The following is a 26,728-nucleotide window of genomic DNA, read 5'->3' as shown; positions in this document are numbered from 1 at the left end:
TGGGCAACAAAACATTCCCTGGTGTTCTTCCATCTCCTGTTTGCCTCATACTCCATCTGTGTCCCTCAGGATGGACGGAATGGGCAGCCAGTCTGTGCTGAGGGAGAATGTAGCACATGGCCAGGACACACGGCTGAGGTTTGTTCAGCCTGGAGGAGACTCATCGGGGTCTGCAGCTTCCTCACAAGGGGCAGTGGGGGGAGGCAGCTCTGATCTCTATCTGTGACCAGGAGCAGGAGCCGAGGGAACAGCTGGAGCTGTGGGAGGGTTTGGCTGGATATCAGGAAAAGGTTCTTTACCCCAGAGGGTGGTCAGGCACTGAACAGGCTCCTCAGGGTGTGGTCATGGCCCCAAAGCTGCCAGAGCTCAAGGAGGGTTTGAACAATGCTCTCAAACACAGGGTGGGATTGTTGTGGTGTCTGGGCAGAGCCAGGAGTTGGGCTGGATGATCCTGTGTGTTCCTTCCAACTCAGGATATCCTATGGTGAGGTAAGGGTTCATGTGGTGATTCAAGATGCAGCAGCTGAATGCTGTTCCCTCAAAGCCCCGTTGCTACTTTTGACTCTCCTGAGGGTTGTTTTGGCAGCTTTCAGACAGGGACTTACAGGAGTCCCTCTGCTTTGGCTGTGTGCTTCCTGCTAGCCCTGCTGCCAGCTGGTGATGCCCACCCCACAGCACTCTTCGGTTCGTTCCTGAAAGAAAGGCCCACTTTAACAGTGGGGAAATAATTCCCAGAGAATACTGAAATTAAACAGAAAAAGGCAAATCTGACCCATGTTTTCCCATGCTGGTTCGTGCACACACTCACACTCACAAGACATCCAGCACCCCAGATATTTCCCGGCCCCGCCAGGCGTGGAGCCAGCCATGCATAACAAACAACACGACCCCGTGAATGGCCACGCAGCGAAGCCAAGCTGTTTGCCTGATCCATCCGTCATTGTTCACCCGGCTTTTCCCACTTTGAACGAGGGTTTGTGGCATCAGGAAGTTAAAAGGAGTCAGGAGGGGGGAAAAGGGGGAGTGTTTCTTTTAAAAAGAGAGTGAGATTGGAGAGGAGGACACAGGCACTCCAAACCCTGTCTGTGCTTGGTATATTAGGCAGCCAGTGCTCTTGGCTGGGAGCCCAGACGAGGCTTTTGTAATCAAAACATGATCTTGTATGCTGTGCAACCAGTGCTGAGAAAGGCCGTCTGATGGCTCTCCTCTTTTAGCTCTGCTCTGGAATCCGCCGGGCTCCGCCGCCGATGTCCAACATGCACCGAGCTGTGAGTGCTGCCTGCGCGGGGCCTGGGAGGGGCGGGGGCGCTGGGGTCCCTCACCCCAAAAGGCCACGCAAGGACTTGCACTCGTTTCCTTCAGGGTGGCCTTTTGGCGGCTGTCGCTTTGTTTTCTTGCCTCGCCTGGCTGCCAGCAGGCACGGGGAGCAGACAAGCCGTACTGCACTGTGGGAGGGGTGCTGGGGGGAGCGCATTTTGGGTGCCGGGGTTTACATCCCTCGCCGGGGCAGGTTGTGGTGGCTGGCTCAGGACAAGGTGCCTCCCGGGAGGCAGATAACAAACAGAAACGCAGGCAGTGCTGGATGGTGCCTATGATGGTGAGGGCTTCAGCTGCAGCTGTCAAGGAAGAGGATATTTCTTAAAAAGAGCGGATACATTTGCTTACGCAGAAGAACGTTAGGACGGGCTGCTCCTGTCCCCTTTCCCTCCCCCCACCCCCTGCCATTCACACTTTCCCAACCCTGCTGTCTCTGAGGTCTCGCTGTAGAAACAGGCGATTTTATAGAAGTGTGTAGGAAAACACTGCACGCAGAGACAGTCTGGAGTGAGGTGTCCCTCCAGCCCCCAAGGAGCTGCGTAGCCAGTGTGTGTGCCACTTAGAAGAGGGGCTGTGACACAACGGGATGTCGTCATTTAACTGAAGCCTGAAGACGACAGCTTTCCATTTTCTCCTTTTGTGACATTTTAATTTGCAATAGAATGAGGCCTCTCGTTCCGTGGCTATGCCCTGCTCTTGGGGAGGCTTTGGGTTCAGCTGATTGCTGACTCAAAGCCATCGCACGTTTGCTCTGCCAAAGCCATTTATAACTCTCTGTCGCGGTGACATACGGGCACCTTGGCTCCCCGGAAGAGCTTTACTCTGGGGAGGGCACGATGGAGCCACTTTCCATCCTGAACATCAGCTCCAGCACGGGCTGGGGCAGCGGGTTCGTTCCAGAAACGGAGGAGAGGGCACGGCCCCCTGTTATGGGCTGGCTCGGAGCGGCAGCTGACGAGCAAACGCTGACTGGGCTGAAGTCTACAATGGGTGAGCCCCTGGGAGCTGAGCGTGGGCTCCACACGCTGCCCAGCTCTTCGGCTACGGGGCCCGGGTGTGCGGGTGAGTGACCCCTCCCGCCCACAGCTGCCAGCATTTGCTGAAACAGGTTGTGCAGAGAGAAACACCTTAATGGCTTTGTTAATAAAAGGGAGGAGAAGTGCTGAACACCAGCAAACTTTCCTTCCAGTGACTTGTTTCCAGCAGGAAATGGAAGGACCCCCTCCCCCCGGTACCAGCCGTCTTGCAGCGTAGACAAAATGCTGACAAATGGGCAGAGGCAGAATAGCCTGACAGGCCTTTTCTATTTTTTTGCTTTGAAAAGAGAAGAGCGCAAATACAACCTCTGCAGGAATTTTAAAAAATTTTTCTCAAGCCGGCAGCTCTGCCAGTTCTCCTTCAAAAGAATCTGAAGATGAAAGGGGTGTGTTTGAGGGCATGCACACTTTGATCCCACCCTCAGCAGCCAACACCCCAGAGCTTGGTAAACAGCGAACCTGCCAATTTAGTGCTCCCAGAACAGCTACTGTTCAGGTAAACACCGAATTTGGCTTTAATCAGCCTTGCAAAATGCCCATGGAACTGTATCCACCCACAAAAGCAATCTGCTCACCTGTCGCATACCCGATGATGAATGGCAATGGAAAAGCCATTTGTTTCCCACAGATCTTGACAAAATCCTATTGTCCAGCAGAAGAATGTGTGGAGGCAGTTTAAATGTTCTTGTTGTCCCACTTGGACACAGATGTGTGCCTGTGTCCTGGCAGAACAGCCCTTGGCAGGGGTTGTTAGATCAGATACCCCTCACAGGGGACACCAGAGTGGAGATGGGCTGGCACAGGCGCTGCGGTCTGTGTCACAAGCAGGTTCTGCTGCCTTTCCCTCACTGATGTCTGATATCCAGCACACCTCCTCCATGCCCGAGAACACGCAAAAGTGAGGGTCATGTACTGCATGCAGATAAGCAGGGTTTAACTCTGGAGCCCACTGACAGCTGTCAAAGTGGGGCAGCAGCGCTTTGCTCAAACAACCTCATTGCTGAACAAAATTTGTAAGAAAAGGAAAGGTGAATTCTGTCAGGAAAAAACTCAGGGAGAAGTGATGGGAAAGACTCTTTCACTTCCCACCCTGTCCAGACAGAAGGAGCAGGTTTCATCCTGTTGGTAAGATGACTGAGAACAGCTTTGCTCCATGTGTTTCCAGGATGCTGCTGTGGATGATGCTGTGTTAAGGAAGAAAGAGCAGAAAGATGTTGAACTTGATAAGAAAATCTTGGCTTTGCGGAAAAAAAACGAAGCACTGATACGAAGGTACCAGGTGAGTCTGCAGGTCCTTACCTTCCCCAGCTCTCAGTGTAAAGAAGATTGTCAGCAGTCAGAATGACTATGTTACACAGATACCATGTTTATATTGGAAACACTTGGAGCAGATGGGCAGAGCTCTGCCTTTAGCTTAGGCTTTACCTTAGCCTTTAACTACAAGTCATGAGTTGCTTTGCAGAACAGACACTGACACTTGCTGAACTGCTGCAGCATCTCCTTGCCCACTGCCACCTTCCTCTGCCTGCATCCCATAACTGGGACACAAGTTGGTGCACTCCCTCTTAGAGGTGGAGGTGGGTCTGTTTAGCAGAATTAAACAGGAAAATGAACAGCATCCAGGTACAGGCTTGTGATAAGGGGTATCTGTGTTTCAGGAAATAGAAGAGGACAAAAAGCGAGCAGAACAGGAGGGAATGGCTGTTACCTCCAGGAGGCCCAAGCAGGATGGACTCACTATTACCATCACCAAAGCTCACAACGTAAGTGGTGCCTCTCCTTCACCACAGGCCAGCTCTCACTCCAGTCTTCCTGCTGCAAAGTGGCATTTCTGAGAGACCATCCACAACAAAGTTCTTTGAGGCACAGGAAATACATCCTAAGCCCTGAAAAGTGTGGGTAAATTCTGCAGAGATGTGTGATCAGAGTGATTTTAGGTGCTGCACATACAGTTCCAGCCATGCCCAGGCACCTCTACCCATGCACAAAGACATAAGTGGCAGATGACTGGGTGTGTGGACAGGCACACTTGGCCCTGGACATGTCCCAGGTGCCAGTATCACTGTAAGTATGTAGGCAGAGTATATCAGGTGCATGTGTGTGTGTCACTGGAGGCATCAGGAGTGCCTCTGAGAATGCCATAGGCTGGGAAAACTTATGATCTCCTTAGGCTTTGGGAGTGAGCAAAGCAAGTGGCCCCGGGCCAGAGGCTGTGAGTCCCAAGTTTCCTTCCTAACTGGACCAAATCTGATAAGCTCTGTCCACCCATCCTGGCAGCGTGGGGCTTGGGAAGCCAGTCCTGCCTTAACCCCTTGGTGAACTCTGCCAGAGCTCATGCAGAGCCTGCTGAGCCAGCCCACCCTGCTTTCAGCACTCTGGGTTGTTGGATCCAGGCCAGTGCATTGCTCCTGTCCCACCCTGGCCACGGCCCTCGCCTCTCTCGGGGTGCGCTGCTGCACACATTTTTCTCTCATACAGGACCTGAAAGATGCAATTACCCAGACTGAACACTATGGACAAGATAGCCCAGCCCTCTCGATGGTGAGCACCACCCTCAGCCATCCACTTGGCTTCCAAGGCCACCTTCAGCAGGACTTAGGCTTTCCCAAGCTAACTCAGTGTGCTGCAGAAAGAGATGAGGATGGCATTTCTTTCCCATAACTCTGGCATTTTAGTCTGAAATGTCAGATTTGTAAGTGCAAAGGATTTTTCAGCCCTGCTGTCTTTGTGGGTTTTGCTGCTGAGCAGACAACAAGCCCCTTGTTCCCCAGGAATGTCACAGCAGTGTGCTGGGCACAGAGAACTTCCTGGGGGCAAGGGCTGTTCTGTAGCTGCCTTCCCGCTTGTGTGCAGGTGTGTTTGGGGAAGGGAATCACATCCCTGAGTCAAGGGTCTGGATTTGCTAATGGAAGTGGTTCATTTTCCAGGACAAAAGGGTGGTGAGTGAGAAATGGGGAAGCCCATGTCCTACAAGCCCTGGGTTTGGCATTGGCAGTGAGGAAGACGAGGAGGAGGATGAAGCAGATCATATGTTCACATTCAGGATGGGGAAGAGGATGCAGCTGGCTGTTACCATGGACAACAAAGCAAAGGTGAGTAGGGAAGAGGATTGCTCTTACACTGCAGCCTCTTGACTTACAAAGGGGCTTCTGTTCTGCCTCTCACTTGAGCTTTCTGTCCAGCGTGCCACATCCAAAGGGAATAGTTCCCTTACTGTGTGTTTCCTCTCATTTCACAGTTCTTCAGCACAACCTCAGAGCTACCACATGCTTCCCTCTCTATATCTGATTCCCAGGAATCAGCCCTCAGGCCTTGCTAACCCCCTCAGCAACCCCTCTACCCAGCCAGGTGGAACCAGTTCCCTTTCTGAGGGATTAATCACCTTATTGCCCTCCTGGGCCACTCTGTGTTAAACTGTGTTGCTGTGCCTGGAAAGAGGGGCTTGCTTGGTGACACTGGTGTGACTGAATGAGGCACCACCGTCCTTCCTGTGACCACTGCAAGGTCCCAGCACCAGGGATCCTCAGCTGTGCAGAAAACCACTCACATCCAATCATCAATAACCTACATCATAGTCAAGCAAGATGCCCCAAAGGCAAGTCAGCTGGGAAGTTTCACAAACTGGACAGAAGTCCAGGGGTTTCCTTTGTTCCCCTGTTCTTTTTTCTGGCACACCTCTGATGAGTATTTTTAACACTGCCTCTGCAATCTGGGGCTTGCCTCAGACATGAAATGGACACATCTCACCTTACAGTGACTCTGTATGGGGAGTGGTGTAGTTCTGACTAAGCTAAAGAGCTGGTGCCAGAGTCCCAGATCTCTGTCAGGCAGGGAATGACCCAGGACAAGCCCTGTGGAGGGGAGGAGTTGGCTCTGCCAGGCACTGTGGCTGTAAACCTGCTCTCTGTCCCTGTTGGCTCTGCATGGGTGCTCTCCTCATATGACATCTCTCACTCTGGGAGCTGGGGCATCAAGGACCAGGATTTCCCAACATGGGACAAGCAGGCTGGGAGGTCACCCAGACTGTTAAAATAGGAAACAAGGAAAGAAGACACATGTCAGCAGATACATTGAGCAGATTGTGCCTTCAGGCAAGGCAGCTTAGCCAGAAGCAAAATGGGGAGGGAGAGAAGAAAGGAGGGAAGGAGTGGTAAAGGGAGGGAAGGCAAAGGGTATTACACAGAAAATCTGGTGGTCTCCCAGCCTGGATGTGTCTAGCTACCACATCTCTGTTAAATAGCTGTTTCCTGTATTTCCTCTGAGTCTTCCTTGCCATCTGCTCCATAAATGCAGGGTTTAAAGGCTTTGCCAGCACCAGCCTTCACACCTTGCCTTTTAACATCCAGTAGCCCAGGGATGGTGTCACCTCCCTGTAATCCAGTGATGTACTTTGAGGCTTCTGTTGTGCTTGAGGTGTTTGGGCACAAGTCTCTTTGTGTTGGGTCTCACGAGGGACTTTCTCAGACAGCAAGTGATGAAATCACCTTCAAATATCCTCCCAGTGCCAGACCTCCCTGGCAAGAGGCATCTGTGACCTTGTTACATGTCTAAAGGATGAGCCATTAACACCTAAACACTGAAGAGCTCTAGGGAACAGCTGTTGACTTAAGATGAATAAATGCTTGATGTACAACTTGTGGATTAATAGCTTGCTGTTGCCTTCTAAACCATCCCTGGGCTTACTTTCTTAATAAAAAAATTATGTTAAGTACAACGCCAAACACCTCGTACCAGTGCTCTGGGTAGGGCAGAGCCAGGCCAGTTTCCAGTTCAGTCTCTAACCTCAGCAGTACAGCCTAGAAATACTGAATCCAAAAGCAGAGCTAGAAATCCCCAAGGGAATATGTAACAAGGTTCCCATCATGTCTGTTCATCTGGGGCTGACAGGACAGGCAGAGCCAGACCACTCCTCTCCCCTGCATCAGGCTGACTCAAGAACTATCTCTGCTGAAACAGCAAAATCACACAAATGTGAAAGATGAATAAACAAGAGACTGAGGTTCTGCTGCTGGAAATACTCCAGTGTCTCCTAAAACATTCATCATGTGCTAGGAAGCCCGATGACTGAGAAGCCATAAAAAAGGTCATGCTGATGGAGGCTGTGAACAGCGAGGCTCTCTCCTCGCTAACATCTGCACTCCTGGCAGAGCCGAGGGAAAATGAGGTTAATGTGAGGCTTCTTGGTATCACATGTCATGGCAAAGGCCCTGATTGCATGTCTTCCCTACAAATCAGGGTGTGCTTTTTGGTTTTTTGTTCAAAAACAATTTCATAGCAACAAAGAGTTCCCAAGTTTCACTAAAGTTTCCTTGGAGATTTTGAGTACCTTTTAAATCAAGACTGCAGTAAATGTGAAAGCCCAGGGTGGAAAACAGAGTAAAATGCACCATCCTTTAGAGAGGGAAGCTGCTGAGGTTCCTTCATCCCTGGTGAAGTTGAGCAGACTTCATATGGATGAAAAGAAAAGAAAAAGATCAGAGATAATGATGGGTATCACTTATTCAGTCTCTCATTTCCTTGTAAGGCAAAAATAAAAAGGCACATGACTGGCCTGAAAGATGATACTTTTAAATGAAAAAAAGTATGAGTATCTTTTTGTACAAAAGATGTGCTCATTTTGTGGAATTGATGGCTGAGGGCACTGGCAGGACATCAGCCAGCAACAAAGATCATTAACAAAATAAGAAACAGATGTAAATCCATGTAGTGAAGTCATGACACTAATACAGACAGCTGTAAATAGTATCTGAGAGGGGTAAACTGCCCTTACTCAAGGAGCTTATATATCAGGTTTCTTAAGTATTCCACTGCTGAATAAATAATTCCAGAAATACAAACACACAATGACTATGAAATGATGAATTATCAAGTGCTAATACACTTCAGGGGAGTAACTGCTATGTGGACAAGGTTGAAGAGAAGGATCCCCACTGTTCTCCTTCTCCTCCACCTTCTAGGCTTAAGCTCTAAGGCAGCCTCACATTTTACTGGGACATATTGTATGGGGAGGGGACAACCTCACATTTGTTTCTAAGACAGAGACGCAAGCTTAAAATAAAACCATCCTTCATTGTTCATGCTGCAGATTATCCGAGCAGGGTAAATCCCACCCTGCTGATGTTGTGCTCAGCTAAACACACCTCTGTAATATCACAGATCCCTTAGAGCGGGGTGGCAGCTTTATAAGCCAAGGGGACTGACTGTTCGGCTCATTTTCTGTTCTGCCAGCCCTTTGCAGTTTGGGATGGCCACTCTCCTAGGAGAGCTAATGGAGGTGTCCTTAACTCAGCCTGTGCCTTCCAGGGCAAGAGAATCGTCAGCGAGAAACGCACCGAGAGCTTCCCTGGCCCGGGCCGAGTGCCGGACCTGAGCGAGGAGGAGACGGATCATTTGGTGGCTTTCCGACGGGGAAGGAGGATGCAGATTGCCATCACCATGGACAACAAGGAAAAGGTAAGTACAGTGCTAGTGACTGGCCTGTAACCTATCCATGGCATCCACTTCTGCTGGCATGAGGAGAGCCTAGCCACAGGATGTTGGGAGACACTCTATGTTAATAGTGCAGCTTCTCTCCGTATCTCTGCCTTCCATCCCTGTGAAAGAAGAAAGCCACGACCTTTTCCCTCCCCTGAGATCCTAGCTAAAGCTAGAAGCCTCCTAAACACACTGAGTTCATAAACAGATGTTGCTTTGGAAGGACTGATGAAAGCACTGCCAGATATGGGGCGTGAATCTCACCTTGTCTCTTACCAACTTTCTTTGAAGCCACTCAGCAGACTGGGACAGGAGCAGTGTCCTCCTGACTCACTGCACGACTTAAACCTTAACAGGGCTGGCTATATCTGCCTTTGAACCACATCCTGCTGTGCCTGGCCATCACCTGCTGAGTGAACTTTGTTAATCTTTGAAACATATTTCAAATACTTCTTTACAAATACCTTTCTCTTTACACACACAGAGGCATGTGCTATTTTCCTCTTTGGAAGCTTTCACAGATAAGAAAGAATGCCTGCAGCAAATAGGGTCAGCAAAGACTGTGTAAGAAAACAACACTTGGTATAGCTACCAAACACACCCAGGAATGCTGGGAGACATCTGCAGCCCCTCTCTGGAATAGTGCCAACCATTTGCTGCTACTACCCATGCTCATCTTCAGCTTCTCCTTCTCCCCAGGGCTTACCTAGTCTCCAGGAGCTCAGGTGTTCCTTTCTCATGGCTGCCAAGCAGTGTTTTGAATGCCATAAACCTCAAATGATCTGCCTGATTATGAGCAGGCAAATGAGCCACTGGTAATCCCAGAGCAGGCAAATGAGCCACTGGTAACCCCAAAAGTCCCCATGACAGACATCACTGCTTCAGTCTGGGCATCACCAACATTCCTGGATGTAATGGGACTGACCTGACTGTGCTGTTTCTGCCCTTAAGCTTGTCAAATGTACTGCTGTAATGTGCCAGGCAAGTGTCATCTTCTACTCTCTGCTGGGCCTGTTTAAACACTTGTCTCTGAGGTCATCAGGGTTGGGGCTGTACTAGGAGAGAGCAGCAGGAGGAGTGCCTGGATGTTGCCTTTAGATCCTGTGCTCTCTTAAGTGTATGGACTGCCCTGGAAGGTCATTTCTTATCTGGTTTTATTATGGAATATGAAATTTGAGGCTGAGCATCCATATTTTTAGTTTTGGCAATGCATTGGTCATAGTGGCCTCAAATCATCTGGATTTAGAGCATATGAGGGTGGGCCTAAGGCTGCACTAGCTAAAGCCATAGAATCATGGAAGCTTAGAATCCTAGACTTGTTCAGCCTTGTTCCCTGACAGCTCCATTTGCTGTTCCTGTATCAGGGGAAGTAGTGAATAGATCATTCCCAGGTCACTTCCCAAAGCACAAATGATTTTATTGACCTGTTTCATGTCTCCCTTCAGCTACCTCACGTAACTTAAGAGATTGCTCCTATTTACATTTGTCTGCTGAGGACTGTTCTTTATTTCTGATCATTCTCATTGTCCCATTTGTGCTTTTGTTATTTTTACCATATTCTTTCAGTACAAGTAGACCAGAACTGCACATGGTATTCCAGCTGCGGGCTCTCCAGGATGTACTCAGTGACATAACAATGTTCTGGTTTGTTCTCTATTCTTCTCCCAACAAGTTTGCATTTTCTTTGCTTTTTTTTTTTTTTTCCCTAAATAATTGAGCTAACATTTTCAGAGAACTAGTCACTGTAACACCAAAATTTCATTCCTGACTGTTAATCATAGCTCAGGACTCATTACTGTGTGTGTGTGTATACAAGAAGGGACATTTTTCTCTGTGTGAGTTATTTTGTATTACTGATATTGAATTTCAGCTGTAATTTTATGATGCAGGCATTCAATGTCAAGAGATCTTTCGCAGCTCTTTCCGGGCAAATTACATTCTTTGCCCTGGATGATTTAGTATCATCAGCAAACTGTCATCCCTCTCTTCAGCTCCTTTTCCAGACCATTTATGAGCATGTTGAGCAGCCCATGTTCCAGTGGCACACTCCTGCTAATCTTCTGCCATGGAAACCACCATTTTCTTGCCACTTTTTCTTTTCTATCCTTTAATCAGTTGTTAAAAGAGAAACTTCATTTTCATCCCCATATTGATCAGCTGTTGGAGAGCCTGGTGGGGTGTCAGTGCTGTCGGCTGGCTAGCTGTGTATTAGAACCTGAGCTGGGACCCCTGATTCAAGGATTAACTTTCAGTCTCTCATTAATCCTAGCATGGTTCATCCTTTGGGCCTTTTTACCTTGTGCTCCAGCTGGTTCCCTGCTCTTTTGGGGTTCCCACAAAAGCCTAGGAGAAAGAATCACATCCATCACTCCCCCTCTAGTAGCCTGGCCACTGTCAAATTTGCTTCCTCCTCTGTGCATGTGTCAAATGTATCCAATTAAAGTATTTGATGGGTGTCCTCATTACCACACAGTTTCTCTATTTTTATTCTTGATGAAATTCAATAAAGAAAAAAAGCCCAAACTAACAAAACAAAACAAAACAACAACAACAAAAAAATCCCCAAAGAGGAAAACTGCTCCCTTTCTTGCTGCCCGTGGTGCTTCTGGCTAACCCCACACTGTCAGTCCCAGACTGCAGCAGAGCTGGGACAGGAGCTACCAAAGAGGAAATGCAAGGGAAAAAAGATGCTTTCATGATCTCCTTTTCTGAGACAGCTCCAGTGCCATAAGCAGAAAGACTCTTTCACTCTCTGTTAGCCCACAGTGCTGAAGGAACCAAATTATCCTGTCTCCTTGCAGAGTCCATTGCTCTACTGCTGCAGCTTCATGACCTCCAGTGCTGCTGCTGGCTTGGAAGTGCCACATCTGGGACCCATCTCTGCCTGGCTGCCCCTAAACCTGCCTCAGGGCTCTCCTGCATGTAGGGCTGGAGACAATCCTTCATTTTTAGCCCTAAAAAGCCACTCCATGCTTTGGCAGTGTTTCAGGCTCATTAGTACATTAGAGCTGGGAGCCAGCAGCCCAGGACCAATGGAGCACAATGGTTAATTAACAGGTTACAAATCATCTTTTAAATGGGCAGTTGATAGAGCTTCAGGGCTTTTAAATTGTCCTTTTATTAACAGAGTTTCCCAGGATGGTGTATCAGAAATGACTGTAATCAAGAGACAAAAAAGCTGCTTTCAGGGACTAACACAGAGGAGTCGGACTTGGTACTTGCAGAGGAGAGGAACCAAACCTGTGGCAGGAGAAACACTTGCTTTTACATTGCAGATGGGAGGGGAAAATAGGCAGAGAGGGTGGCTGAAAAGTCTTTAGCTCCCTTCAGGCAGCACAATTAAGGAGGCAGATTTTTCAAAAGAGTTATAAAAAAATCCTCTCATGTACTAGTTTCAAAAATCCTGCCCAGTGGGAAATCTGAGCACTAGAAAAAAAGGCTTTAAGCTCCTACAAAAATCTCCTCATTTTTTCAAGAAGAGATGCCAGTTGTGGTGCTGACACGTGCCTGGAGAAGTGGGTACCGAAAGGTTTGTTTAACTCATCTGATAGTCCTTATTTTTAAAAAAAGAAGGTGTTGAACCAGCCCAGAGATGTGGAAGCCTGTCAAAGCTTCTGGAGAACTGCTAGTACAAACCAGTGCTTGGCTGGATAATGGCATCAGTACTGTCACCACTGCACAGTGACATTAGCTGGGAACATGTATGCCAGGGAGTCAGAAAGACCCAGTGGCAGAAGGCATTTGGGATCCCAGGGCTGTTTTGGAGCAGGCTCTGCCCCACCTTGGGCCCCACCCTGGGCCATTCTGGACTGAGAAACTGAGAAATCTTGGCAGAAACCTCAGGATAAACAATAAAAATCTTCCCTGACTGCTTCAGGCTTTTGTGTCCTCCTCCTGCTCTGCAGGAACAGTTACACTAGGAATGATAACGTCCATGTAATCTTTCTTAATTTTGGGGGCAGAGAGGAAGAAGGAAAAGAAAAACATGTTCTGCTCCCTCTTGGCCTGGGTGTGTGGTAACAGGAGGAGCAGCTCTGGGGCAGCAGGACAACAGGAATTCTGCTCCTGAGCCACTGCAAGATCCAAACTGACTGTTCTCTGCACAGCTCAGACCTGCTGTCCTGGTACAAAAGAACTGCATTTTTGTGGTCTTCTCCATTTTCCACAGTGCCCTCTGAGAAGCAAAAATAGAAGCAGACTAAGGCTAAAGGCAGCTGGCTTGCAGTGAGGGTGTAAAAGGATGAAGGATTGTGCAGTGTCTCTGTCACCCATGTTTGTGGTGGGCACTGATGAGCGAGCATTCCAAATGGGACAGCCACTGGGATATAGGGCTCTGGGAGAGCAAAGTTTCCAGATTTCTGCTGTTTAATCTCTCAGGAAATGCTCAGTTTGGGACTGCAGAGAGTCATTCAATCTCTCACTACAGGGTTCTTCAAACAGGGCTGCCAGAGCAGGTGACTTTGAGTCCAGAGGGGGCATTTTTGGTTATATAAGTTTTCACAGCAACATTTTGAAATAAGTCCCCAGTGTCATCTTTCACCATATCCCCTTTTGCAACAGGCAGGATATGGTGAGGGGCAGCTTCTCTGAGCACAGACCCCTCTGCATTTTTCCCATATCTTTGCAGAGAAATCCCAGGACAATATAGCTAAAATTTTCCTTGTTATTTCCAAGGATCTGTTTGAACAAAACTCCATCTGTACTGGAGCTATGAGTCAGACCAGTGAAGCTGTCATGCACCAAGTACAATGACAGTCCATTAGCTGTATGGCCACATTTCCCACCTGCCTCAGACTTAGCATGTGTGGGCAATTCCCCAAAAGTGTGTCCCCAGCTCATCCCCTGCATGATTCCGTGGGGTACATGAGAACAAGCTGCAGCAGCATGAGTTGCCTTAGGAGACTGGGCAGAGCTGCAGGTATCAAGAGTGATATCCCAAGTTTCCCTGTAAAACTAAAGCTGTGTCTGGTGAATGCACAGAATAAAAGTCCTGTTTCCAGCCTGGGCTGGACGTCACCACGCTGTTGCTTTCTGGAAGGGCTGAGCTGGCAGTTCATGCTGCCACATTCCTCTTTGTGTTTCAGTTCTGCTTGGCACTGCAAAATGGCAGCAGGACAAGCTCAGCTCCCCACAGCCCCAGTCCTGTAGCTGTCCAGCCAGGCAGGAAGCCTTTCCTAAAAGATCTTTATGCTCTGCAGACTGTTTTGTTAAGACCCACTGCAATCCCACCCTGGCCTCTGACATGGCTCTGTCTCGATTATTCATCACATGGAGGACAGAGAACCCCTGGCTTGGCCCGTGTTTGGTGCCTGTAGCTCACTAAGAAACAGAAGCTGATTGTCACTTCCTGCCAGGCTGGGGAATATCAACACCAGAGCAGAGCTTGCCAATCTGGTGGCAGCATGGGTAAACCCGATGGGAGCAGGGATGGACTGTGGTAGAAGGATGCCATGTTTGCCAGGGGCTGAAATCACTCCTAGTTTGACCATGCTGGGTTGTAGCTGCACCAGATAGCTGCTGTTTGTAGCTATCCAGGTCTTGTACAGTGGAATTCTAAAATGACCCAAATCTGTAAATGTACCTGAAACTTGGTCTGCCTTGGAAAGAGACAGGACAGCACTCTGTTGAAACTTGGTCTGCCTTGGAAAGAGACAGGACCATGCAGGACAGCACTCTGCTTCCAGCCTGGGAGAAGCAGGGACCCGTGGGAATGCTTTTCTCGTGCACCCCTTGCTTTCTGACTTCTTTTTTTTCTACATCAGTTTGATTTGGGGCCCCAGAAAAAATCCTTTCTCTTTTGCTGATCTTTTCTGAGAAGTCCTTACATGTCCTGGTCGGCATAGGTTCAGGTCCTGATTCTCCTGCCAGGAATCCTTGCTTAATCCTTGAATAATTCCTGTGTCCATTCTCTTGCAGGGAGAAGAGCGGAGAACAGCAGAGAAGAGGAGATCAGACAGTGACAGAGGCCCAGAAAGTGAGCACAGCCGGAAGGTGAGTGGGGCCCAGGTACTTTTGTGGGCACCCTTGTCTTGGAAGAGGTAATCAGTAAAATGTGCCTTCCTACCATAATCCTAAAGGAAGATGACCTTTGGGGTCTCTTGAGACCCAAACCATCCTGTAATTCTGTGAAGCAGCATTGTGCTCTGACATGGCTCCCACTGTTCATCACTCTCGTCATACAAAGCTTTGCTGAGCAGCTGACACACCTGGAGCAAGCAGCACTGGAAAGGTGACAAGGACTTGCCTCCACATCTTATCATGGCTGCTCAAGCCCTTCACACAGCCATAAGGATGTTAGGAAGGGTAACATGCTCACCCCTGTGGCAGCACAGTTTTGGCTGTTTCGTCTCCCAAAACCATTTCCTTGTGGATTGAAAAGCCCAAGCTGTATTAGCTACAGCTCCTCACTTTAGCAGGAGCTGAGTAGGATGGAGGTAAATTAAAGCACAGGCCTTCCCACTGACTGTTTAATGCAAAGCCTGGAGACATGCTGGCTCCCTCGAGCCTGCAGATGCTTTAATTAATGGAGCACAAATAGAATAACCCCACCTCAGTGTGATTCATTAGGAGGGCACAGATGGACTCTTAGACACTAATTCCAGCTGAGCCCCCCAGAGCAGGAAGGGGGAGCATGATAGCCTGTGGTCCAGCTAACCACAGCTACACTGTAATTGAGGAGAGGGACCGACTCCTCCTGCTCCATAGGCCCCCAACCATTTCTGCCTCTCCCCACAAGAGAGCACAAGCATCAGCCTCAGTCCTTCCCTTGCTTTTGGCTTTATGGATGCATCAGGGTCCATTCTGGCAGGACCCACATCCTGGCAGGACCCTCTCCTCTCTCCCTCCTTGGGGACATAGTGTCAGGTCCCCAGCTCCTGCCAGCTGAGGAATGGAGCAGCAATTGGTGCCACCCCAGCTCCAGCCCACGCAGGTGAGTCACCTTGGTAACAGGGCTTTCAGTCCCTTCTTCCTGCTGTTTCTCTTATCCGCAGTGCAAGGCTCAGGAGTTAATTCCTCTTTGGGGAAGGTGTGAGGGTGGCTGGCATGGAAGGACATGTGTATGAGGTGATGAATTATCTGCTGGTAATTAGCACCCCAGGACTCAGCCCTGCACTAAGCTACTCCCTACACACTGTTGCTTGACAACACACCACAGCCTGTCGGCTCCGGCTTCCACCTCATCCATTAACCTGACAGCTGGGCTACTTCCCCCCCACATGCTCCATCAGCTCTGAATTGTCTTTCCATTAAGCTTTGAATTTTTGAGCAGTGTCAGCCCTTAACCAGTCTGTCATGAGGAGTGATAAACCAGGAGCCTGACATCAGTGAAGGTAAAGAGCCCCTTTGCTCTGGGTATGCTCCTCTTGAGCACAGGGTTGGCTGGAGCTCTGTGGCTGTGGGCTCCTGTGGATGCCTGGTGGTCACACAAGGTTGGCTTCCTTCCCTCCCTGCCTTCTCACTGCGAAGGGCTTCACAGCATAACTTCAATTTATGTATCCCAAAACCTTCAGGTTGGGGGACTCATCATTCAAACCCTGTTGAGAGATGTTGCAAGCACTCCAGGAACTGACTCTATGCCATAAGTAAACCTTAGCAAAGGTTCCTGCCTCAGTTTTCCCTTCTGTAGAGCCAAAAAGCCCCAGTGTATTTAGGCTTTGAGTAAAGCAGAGTCCTGGTGTGCACACATCACTTCAGAGAAAGGAGCTGACCTTGTCACGAGTTGTTTTCAAATATTCCTGAGCATTTGTGGTGGTGACAGTACAAAATACCCCGAATGCAGCTGTTTCAGACAGTTTTATTAACTTGAAGCTCTTTTCCCTCCTAGGATGGTGGGAAGCCAGTCCAGAAGAGTCCTGGAGATGTGAGTTTCCCCATGACTGGCCGGGAGCGCTCGGAGTACATCCGCTGGAAGAGGGAGCGAGACCAGATTGACCTGGAGCGCCTGGCGCGTCACAAGAACGCCAAGGGCGAGTGGCGACGGGCTTGGGATGTGGAGAAGTCGGAGCACATGTAGGTCCTTCCCTGTCCCAGGGTGCTTTGCCTGCAGCAGGCCTAAAGCCAGTGGTGGGATCTTGTGCAGATACTTATCAATCCCATGCCATCATGTGCCTGACCAAATCCACACTGCTGCCTCTTCCTCCCCAGACCATGCCAATAAGTGGGATCTGGTATCACAGTGATTCTCATGTTTTCTTCCTGATATGAGCTCTCCTGAGAGGGGATACAATGTGCTGACAAAGATTGCCTGCCTTTGGTCCAACCAGGGTATGGACTGTAGGAGGGAGGGGAGCATGAACCAAGGATCTGTCTGCATCTGGAGGATCCTCTCTATTTTCACACAAACAAATCCAATGGCAGGAGGTGCTATTCCAGAAATGTGGATGGACGAACTTGCATTGCTAGTCCACAGGTTCTCTAACTGCCCCCACTTCTTTGTCCTTTTCAAGCACAGGAGAGCCCAACATGCCTAAGTCCTCCCCACTCCAGAAACTGAGCCTGTTCGGGCACTGCAGGGCAAGGGGTTCACTTCAAAAGGCCACCTGTGTCATACAGGGAAATGCTGAGAACAGTGATGTGGGACAGCTGGGAATGGGGCTGGACATGTCCCTGCCTGAATCACTGTGCCTCTGACTGTGCTGGTTCAGCTGGGTCACACCAGCTAGAGAGCTTTGGAGGATGACTTGGCACCTGTAGCAGGATAAGCTTCTGGTAGGGTGCTGAGCTAGGGACTGTTACAAGGTTTGGTGATAGAACAGTTTGCACAGGACAGATAGGTGGGACAATCCTTTGGCTGAGGAATGGAACCAAACATGTCAGTTTTCAGTTGCTGAGACCCCAATCATTAGGGGTAAATTGACTTAAGTGGGTGCTGAGTATTGATGTCAAAACAGCCCTGAGCCCTCCTGTTTTTCCAAAAATCCATTTTTAAGAGAAAAGCCATAATATGAAACAAGCAGGACTAGAAGCCAACCAAATGGTCTGATTTGAGATGACAAATCCTGAAGCTACTTCAGATTGTATTTGGAAGCTTGGAAAGCTGCATTTGAGTGTAGTACAGCTACCCTACATCTATAGGAGGTTCAAAACATTTAATATATACATATGGGTACTGATGTAAAGGTTTTAGAGGTTCTTCTTTGGGGTAGAAGTAACTCACAACCTCAGCCCATGCAGCTTCAGCTGCTGCTGAGAAACCTGCACAGGTTTGCCTGTGGGCAGGTGCAGAAGGGCCAAAGGCTGGAGCTTGCATCGTGCCAAGGGCTCCTGCCCATGCTTTGCACACTGGAGGAGGATGGTCAGGTCTGACAATGCCTGTTTTTAACCTGCAGGTTTGAAGAGGACTTTGTTAAGGATGGGGAGCCAGCCTTGGATAATCCCAGCAGTAAGAAAGGTTGGCAAGGGACACCTAGACTCTGTCCTGATGCTAGTGAACGCTGATCGTGCACATCCCAGTGCCACAGCAGCTGTCGTGGCTGTCGGCTGTGACGCTCTGCTTTCCTGGGCAAACGCCTCTGAGCTGGGGGCTCAGCCCTCCCTGCTGGGCAGAGGGCTCGGGGGATGGGATTTGAGCAGCTGGGTGCTAGAGCTTTGGACCTTCCCAGGGAGAGCAGTGGCTTCTGTAAGCTGGTACAACACAGTGTGGAGGCGCAGCCCTGCCTCCTTTCCCACACACTCGTTTAAGAGGCAGTCCTATTCCAGAGCACATCATCTCTGATCCCTGTGGCACATGCTGGCTTCTTTACGAGCATAAGTCCATCCTGACTCCTGTTTCTCAGGAGATGGACTGACAAAACAAAGCTTTCCCTCATGACACCCTATTTGAACATGAGGCTATTTGCTGTCTGTCCATTACAGACTCTCACTCACTTCGGTGCATCCTTTGTTGTGTCCTTGCAGGGGGAAGGAATGCAAGGAAATTCCAGCACAGGTCCTTTCCTGCGGATGGGAGAGGTGAGTGAACCACAGGATTGTGTTATGTCACCCCACTAAATGCCAGCACCTCTGCTATCCCTCAGGAGAGTGATCTCTCCAGACACTTGCAGATTTTGAGAGCCTTTTGGAACATACCACATGGCTGCTCTCATAGCTGTGTGCAGGGGAGAAGTTTTCCAAGAACAACACAAGTAAGACTCTATCCAAGGAATAAGATTTAAAGTTAGAATTGGAATTTAGAATTAAAAAAAAAACACAAAAGGAACACCCTGGATTCTTGATTTGTCTTCATTACTTTAGAAAATATACATGCAGTATGCACACAGCTTCAAAGGCTTCCCACGTCAGAGATCCTGTCCAAGATTACAAGGGTGTTGGCCTGTTCAGTGGTCCATCAGCTGCTTCTGCCTGCTTTTGCATGGCATTTCCAACCTGTTTTCTAGGTGGAGGACATCATGGAGTGAATGTGAGCGACCCTGGTCCAAAAGCAGTGCCTGCTGTGAGCAGCCGAGCCAAGGGGAAGGACAGACTGACAGGCAGAGCCAGAAGGTGAGGAGCTGGCAGCACTGCCATGGTGTGCACGTCCACATCTCAGTCCCTGCCTAGTTATGAAGAGGCAGCCTGTGCCAGGGCCTCACCACACTCACATGGAAGCATATCCCACCTAACACTTCCCTCTGTCAGTGGGAAGCCATTGGCCCTTGTCCTGTCACTGCAGGCCTTTGTAAATACTCTGACTTCCAAGCTACTTCAAAGTAATTTTAGCCTTCATTATCTGCCTCTGTGTCTACTGTCGTGGAGACCTGGGACACTTGGGCACTGTTAGGCAAGCAGGACCAGACTGTGGCAGGCATCAGCACAAGCAAACTCTGTCTTCTTAGTCTGACTCAACTGTCTGTTCTGGCAATTGGAGTTCATGTGTCCATTACAATTAGTTCATTGAGATTTAGTGGTCTCAAATGAGTGTCTCTGGATAGGCCTGGACAAGGGGCTCAGACAAGGAATACATGGCCCTGGAAGGAATCCCTGTCTGGGTGTCAGGCAAGGGACACTGGCTTTGTAAGAACTTCAAGGCCTAAATTCTGATTACTTTTTCTTGACAGATGGGATGCAAAAGAAGGCGAGGACATGTCTCTTGTGAAGGATGACCTTGATGGCCAGGTGAGTTCCTGAGTTGCAGGCTGGCAGCTGAGTTTTCTAAACACATGCACAGGAAAACTGTAATCTCTAATCTGTTCCAGAGCTGGGAGACCTGTTTTTGGGTAACTGTACTCACCACTAACACTCCTCATGTGGCCTGGTGTGACAGCAGCTTCACTGCTTACACTGACCCTCTGTCAGCACAACTACCTCACCTATTCTGGTCCCTGAACACTTCTCCACCTACATCCTTTTACATCTATTTTCCTCAAGTTTTCAGAACTATCACAGACAAGAAATACAATATACTGGTATATATAAGCTGAACTTAATATGTCCTTTGTTTCTCAGAGGAGCCTTGGTGTGGACAGGCGGAAGAGCAGAGGTGATGAGGGGGTGGAAGAGAACTGCACAGCTGAGCTGGAGGAAAAGGGGAAACAGCCAAGCCTCCAGGATCACGGGGCCTCCTCCTCACAGCAGCTGCAAAGTGGGAAGGTCCAGCCTGCCCAGAATGGCCAGAAGGAGGAGCAGAGGGGAGTGAGGGGCTGCAGCACAGAGGTATCTGTGGCCAGTGCTGGGGACTCAGAGCCAGGGCCCAAGCCAAGCAAGGAAAATGTTGGGGAAGATGCCAATGGGAAGCCTGGCACTGCTGACGTCTCCCGGGAGGAGAGCACTGACAGCACTGCTTCACAGAGCAGCCTTCAGAACACTCTGCAAGGCACCAGGCCTGGCAGTGAGGAGACCTTGTCACTGCCCATGGGAATGAATGTAGATGGAGCTGGCTTGGAGAAGCAGCCAGCTTCGGAACAGGAGTGCTCTGAGAACTCTTCCAACAGCCATGGAGGAAAGCTCGACACAGCAGCAGGAGACAGACTGGATGCAGACCAAGGACAGCTGGTGAGCAGAGGAGGGGAAGAAGTGACCCACAGCTCTGCTCTTGAGGGACAGGCACTTGAACTGCAAGGAAGTGAAGATGCTGAAGGCACTGAACACCACAAGCCTTCGCCCCCAGGGAAAGCCAGCTCTGACAAGGCTGTTGAGCCTGAGCAGGACACAGCAAAATCCCAGTCTGGGGAAGGGGACCAGCGTGAGGACTGCAAGGACAAGGACAGTGGGGACACTCACAACTAGCAGATTGCCCGGGCTTGCCTGAGACATAAGGTGAGTCATCTTGTTAATGCTCTCAGCCATAGTACAGGGCACAACTCCATTTTCTGTGGTACAATGGCATCATACCAGATAACTGTTTGGAAACGTTCATTAGCAGTGCTATGGATCTCTAAGGTAATTAAATCTATGGATTGCAAAGGCCTGTCCTGGAGTGGGTAGGGAAGGAATGCAAAGTCAGACAGAAAAATTTAGACAGAAAACTGGGCTGCTGAGGTTGGCTGATGACACACATTAGTTACGGCACATACTGATCTATTCGTGGGAAACTATGACCTTAGAAAGGATGGGAGGAATACCCACAGTGGGATGAGTTTATTTCTGTCTCTGGGGTGATCACAACTCAAGGTCAGTGTGGTCCTTCCCCAAAATATTTGCAAAGCCACAGGGGCCCACCTCATGGGCAGAACTTGGGAGAAAGTTGATTGTATGTGGGATTTTCTTCCCAGTAGAAGGTTTGTGAGTGCTACACTTTGAATTACAGATGGTAACACTGACGTGCAGGGCAATGTATAAATACAGAGGGTGAGATGATTCCTGCTGCAAAGGCCCACGAACCAAACAGAAGGGAGGGAGAACAGAGCCAGTTATGGAGCAATGCTCCAGGTTTTACACAAACAAACAATTTTTCTTCCATCAAGGCAAATGCAAAGCCAGGAAAAGGAACAAAGGATGACAAGCACAAAGTTAAGGTAGAAATTAGGAGGAGAGGGAAAAGAGAGAGGGAAGGGATTTTTGCAAGGTGTGTTTTTTCCAGCAGTGTCCCACAGAGCAGAACATCACACTAAACAGAGATGAGCATTTCCAGAACACAATCCAGCTTCCCTAACATGGGAGTGGCTCTCAGGATACTCCTGCCTCTCTCCTTCACAGAGGCAGCAGCTCTGTTCCATAAGTAGGCAGTGGAGGCAATGAGCTGCTCAGAGCCAGGCAGGCAGATCCCCCCACCAAGTGCTTTTCCTGGATTCCAGAAGCTTTTCTGCAGATTCTACACACCAATGTGTCCCCTGGTGTTGCTCAGTATTCCTCCCAGAGGTACAAATGAGCTTAGGGATGAAGTGGCTAAGCTGCTAACAAAGACTTTCCCTATAATCCAATCCATATAAAAGGCAGGGAGAAGTACAAGCGTCATAGTGATTTCAAAAAGACAAAACATCAAGAACCAGCAGGAGCTGGTTCTATGTTTGAACTAAAATTCCTTAAAGTGAGGGAAATTAATTCCAACAGCATTTAGGAGAATGTTATGAAACACCTGGATGGACATAGTGGGAGATTACTGTCCAGCCACGCCTTTCCAATCTACCAAAATTCCCACCAAATTAGAGGATAGAGGAATTAATGACTACTTTGCTCACTCAGGATAACTTTAATTAGACACCAACTAAGAGGAAACAATTAATTAGAATAGTCCATTTTCATCTCAGCGATGGAGATTCCCATGGTTTGGTAATAGGGCCCTGAGTCCACTTCAGAGCTCAGCAGGTATATGTAACAGCTGGAAACAGCTGTACTCAGTGATAACGATGTGCTGGCCCCCTGCCCTGCTCGTGGGGCCCGTGTCCCACTCACAGTAAATGCAGATCTCACATCCCTTCCTGCGCAACTGCAGCCCTGTGCAGCCACCACGTGGGTTTCACAGCTCCCCCTCCCAACGTCTATTTATGGCACTAAAAATCTCCAGCACCTTCAAATCAGTGGGAGATGCTGTGCAGAGAGTGTGGTGGGGCTTTCATCCTTCGCTTCAAATAACAAGGAATAAATATTTACTCGAAGTGCAGGACTGGAATCCCTGGAGAATGTCCAACAAGTCCCAGAGAAGTAAACGATACACAAAAACCACAGAAGCTTTTCCCTGAATTCTCTTGAGAAAATTAATCTTAACATCTTTAGAGAAAATGCAGCTGGGGGTAGATTTCCAGAGCAGCTCCAGGGATCTGACCTTGCAGCACTGGCTGACGTAAACAGGAGTGGGGCAGGCAGGGCCTGAGTGCTGCAGGACGGAGGAGGTCAGCAGAGGTCGGCTCTGATGCAAACCAGCGCCCAAGGTTGGTGCAGGAAGCAGCACAAGCAGAAACCAGCACTTCCCAAAACAGTTGTGGAGCTGCGGAAGAACAACCAGCTTCCCTGAGGTTCAGGAGACAGGAAGATACCATCTGCTGGTATGTTTGGGGAGTTGGCCTAGGATTGGCAGGGTCAAGGGCTTGCCTTGAATAGCATTGGCTTCCCTGGTCCTTTCTGTAGCCCACACCACCCTCTGGAGCCCATCCTCGTGCCATGGGCATTTTAAATTCCAGAGCACCTCTGAGCACCACCTAAGTGGTACTTAGTCTTTACATGCAGAGACAGGGAGTGGGACTTGTCTCCATACCTCTGGAGTGATGGCACAACATGGGAGGAAAACACAGGGATTCTGTGAGAATGGTGCAAGAGACTAGGGACACACAGGGAAGGCTCCAGGGCTGTTGAGGGAATGTTGTTTAGTCTAGGAAAATGAAGGCAGAAAGCAGTGGAATTGTGATCTCTGTAGATATGTGGGTAGTGAACACCAGCAAAGGGGAAGAAACATCCAAGACAGAACACAATGCTGGGGCAGGAACCAATGTATTGGAGAAGCCCAGGAATAAATATGGGAAAATTAGGAAAAGGTGGCTTCCAGAGCACTTGGAAGTTCACCATGGCTGAATCCTGAGGACCACTTACTGGAGCTTAACACGTCTAAACATAACTCAGGGCTCTGATGACCGAGCTGCTGCCATTCCAAACACCAGGAATGGAGCTGCTCTCACATCCCACAGTTGTTCCTGCTATCCCAGACCTTCATCAGCTATGTTCAGCTGCAGCTTCAGGGAGTTCTGCACATCCCTCCATCACATGGGGCCTGACCAGTAGGTCCCACAAGGACCTGCTTTGGCTTGGCTGTGAAGGCCATCCCAGTGACATCCCCCAGCCAGCCAGGCTGGGAGGTGTGACACAGCAGTGATCTGTGACAGTCCTCTCCTGTGACACTGACACACAGAGAGAATTCTGCCACCACAGAATTCCCACTCTGCTGGCAGAGCCCAGGCAGCACATGGGGGCATTGCTGTCCTGAGCCCCAGCTCACAGCCAGCCCACAGCTGCTCCATCTCCCACTGGCCCTGGAGTTATGTATGAGAAAGAGGATACAGTGGGAAATGTGAGAAAGGCTAATCACTCTGGCTACTTACCAAGAGAAGTAATGACTTTAAAGCCCACCAGTGTCTTGGCTGTAAAGACTCACTCATGCATGGAAAGAAGGGGTCTGTATTGAAAGGATAATACTGCAAAGCAGGAAAGGGAATTGTCTCCCAGCACTGAAAGAGTCAGAGCCTTCTGAAAGCATCAGTGATCAAATAGATCCACAATAGTGAGAACTCGTGCTGGAGTCAGCTCAGGCTCATAAACCACATACTTTACAATACCTGGACCACCAAGTGTGACTGACAGTCTGCTTCTGGCCCTTCCCAGTCCCATTAAATCCCAGTGTGCTGCCACAGCACTGAGCAGCCCTCGGCAGTAGGACACAGCCAGTCTTCGCTGCTGCACACAGACAGGAGAAGGAATGAAGTCTCCAGCAACAACCTCGTCTCAACTGCACACAGCATCAGTTGTGTCAGCAGCTCGGGTCTGATTCCAGTGCAGTTCCTTATTAAATATATGTGGCTGTGTCTTTAGATCTAGATTCCTTGAGAAGTTTCTTTTTTATGCAAGCCAAGCTTCCTGTGGCCTCTCCTGCCTTTGGATGATTTAACCTCTTCTTTTTTATATCACTCTCCCTGAACTTTCCTGGGAGGTTTGATTGCTGAAATCTACATCAGCAAAAGGCAGATCTACGGATTTAAACATGGCTGCAGGAAAATGCCGGCTCAGCAATTCTGAGCAGCACCCAAGCATCTGGCAACTAGAAAAGAATAAAAAGTCTGCCTTTCCCAATTAAAATCAGCATGTCTGGGTCTGGAAGCAGCTCTAGGACAGCAGGCTCCACTCACAGGATAGTTTTTCATTAGGAAAAGCAGATTCAGCCTCTGCCCTTGGGGTTTACAAGTGCTGCACACCCAGGCCACGTTCACCAGGAAGGATCACAAAGCCCTACCTGAAATCAGCCTCTTCTCTTGGTGCTCCAGGTGCTGAACCAGCACACACAAGAACACATCAGGATTGTTGTTCCTGAGATGTAAGGAAAGAGTAAAGTTGATGTATCCCAGAGGAGGACTGAGAGTATTTAATCCAGACTGGTAGAATCAGCTTGTCCCCTGGGCTGCAGAGCTTCCACTGCTCCTGTCTGATTTGGCAGCAGGTATCTGGGTTATGCCCCAGTGGTGCTTCCCAAGCAGCCCCAGCCATGCAGGAAGGGCAGGGTGGAACACAGCAGACATTTTAATTTACAGCTCAGCAGTTCCCTGGAGACTGATAATCCTGTGGCTGTCTCTGCTCTTGTTTCGCAGGATAACATGCTGGAGGCAGTGGAGGAGAAGAGGAGCACAATCTTGTCCTCACTCTTTTACCTTCTATGAAATCAGCCTTCGGCACCTGTGCAGTGCCCTTCAGCACCATTCACAACACGTGGGGTCCCCATCACCACCCGCTCACAGTTCTGGCATCCCCCTTCCCTATCTGTGTGTCAAAGGACAGGGAAGGGTGCACACACTCCCACCCTACAGAGAAAACACCATCACTTATCTATTTGTTTGGCATATATTGCAGCTGCGTGGCAAGCCAAGGAAATGTCTACTGATGCACTTTATTTTATTTAATGACTAATTCTTTTTAAACTTATGGCTTGGGTTTCTGGGCACACACGCTGTTTTTTCCCCAAAGGCTGGAGGCACGTGCCAGGGGCTGTGCCAGCAACTGAAACAGCAGGAAGAGGTGACTGGCAAAGCAGAGGGGTGAGGTGTTAGGGTGTAGTTCAGTAGGTGGGTGAAGAAGCTGTGTTCAGAGCTCTTGTACTAGAGGTTTGCACGTGGTTGAAGTGTTGGCAGAGGTGTATGGTAGTGGCAGGCGCTGAGGGGCATGAGCAGGATGGGTGGATGGATGGAGTGCTTCTGACAAGCACAGATCAAGCCAGCACCTCCTCCTTGAAGAGCCTCCAGCTGTCCTCCCCTGTTAGAGGCTGAGGAGCACATCAGGACAGTGCTTTGTGCCAAGGAAGGTGGCTGCTTGGATGACCAGGTCTGTGCATAACCCAGCAAACCCCATGCCCCCTTCCCAAGCGTAACTGGGCATCCCTGCAGCACGGCAAGAAGGGGGACAGCACAATAATCTTCCTCCCCCACCACACTGCCCAAAGCAGTTGGCAGCAGGACCCAGGCCAAACTGGAGCTGGAGGTCCAAGACTTTGTATTAAACATGTTCACCTTCCTGGTTGTGCCTTTCATAGCCTTGTGTTTCATTAAGAGAGCAGGAATCCTCTCTAAGATGCCCTGCTGACCTTCTGACCTGGCCTTAAAGATACCTTTCAAATGGAAGATCTGGAGGAGCTTTACAAGCACAAACATGCAGGAATTCTAGCTGCTTGGCTTTCCAAGCAGGAAGCAAGGACCCAGCTGGAATACAGCTACCAGTTAAGGAGAAGGCACATGGAATAACACAACATAATTTCTGACTTCTGAATGACAGGGCAGAGTGGGCCCTGTCATTCA

General features: G+C 49.3%; 1 protein-coding gene across 2 annotated transcripts; it reads left to right on the top strand.

Moving 5' to 3' along the window:
* The first annotated feature begins 906 nt into the window (after positions 1 to 906).
* CCDC9B (coiled-coil domain containing 9B) lies at positions 907 to 26,728 on the top strand. Of its 2 annotated transcripts, XM_041404104.1 has the most exons (14): positions 907 to 1,268; positions 3,520 to 3,633; positions 4,013 to 4,117; positions 4,833 to 4,895; positions 5,282 to 5,446; positions 8,658 to 8,807; positions 14,745 to 14,819; positions 16,654 to 16,838; positions 18,158 to 18,219; positions 18,726 to 18,779; positions 19,205 to 19,310; positions 19,865 to 19,922; positions 20,253 to 21,062; positions 25,532 to 26,728. In XM_041404104.1, exons 1-13 carry the CDS (start codon positions 1,248 to 1,250, stop codon positions 21,030 to 21,032), a joined length of 1,938 nt encoding a protein of 645 aa, XP_041260038.1. In that variant the 5' UTR covers positions 907 to 1,247; the 3' UTR covers positions 21,033 to 21,062; positions 25,532 to 26,728. The 2 variants fall into 2 exon arrangements, with proteins under 2 accessions (XP_041260038.1, XP_041260039.1); XM_041404105.1 differs by lacking the exon at positions 4,833 to 4,895.

Source organism: Onychostruthus taczanowskii, unplaced genomic scaffold (genome assembly GCF_017590055.1).
Source record: "Onychostruthus taczanowskii isolate IOZ18803 unplaced genomic scaffold, ASM1759005v1 scaffold208, whole genome shotgun sequence".
NCBI lineage: Eukaryota > Metazoa > Chordata > Aves > Passeriformes > Passeridae > Onychostruthus > Onychostruthus taczanowskii.
Note: the sequence above shows the minus strand (reverse complement) of the source record. Positions and strands in the feature narration are given on the sequence as shown.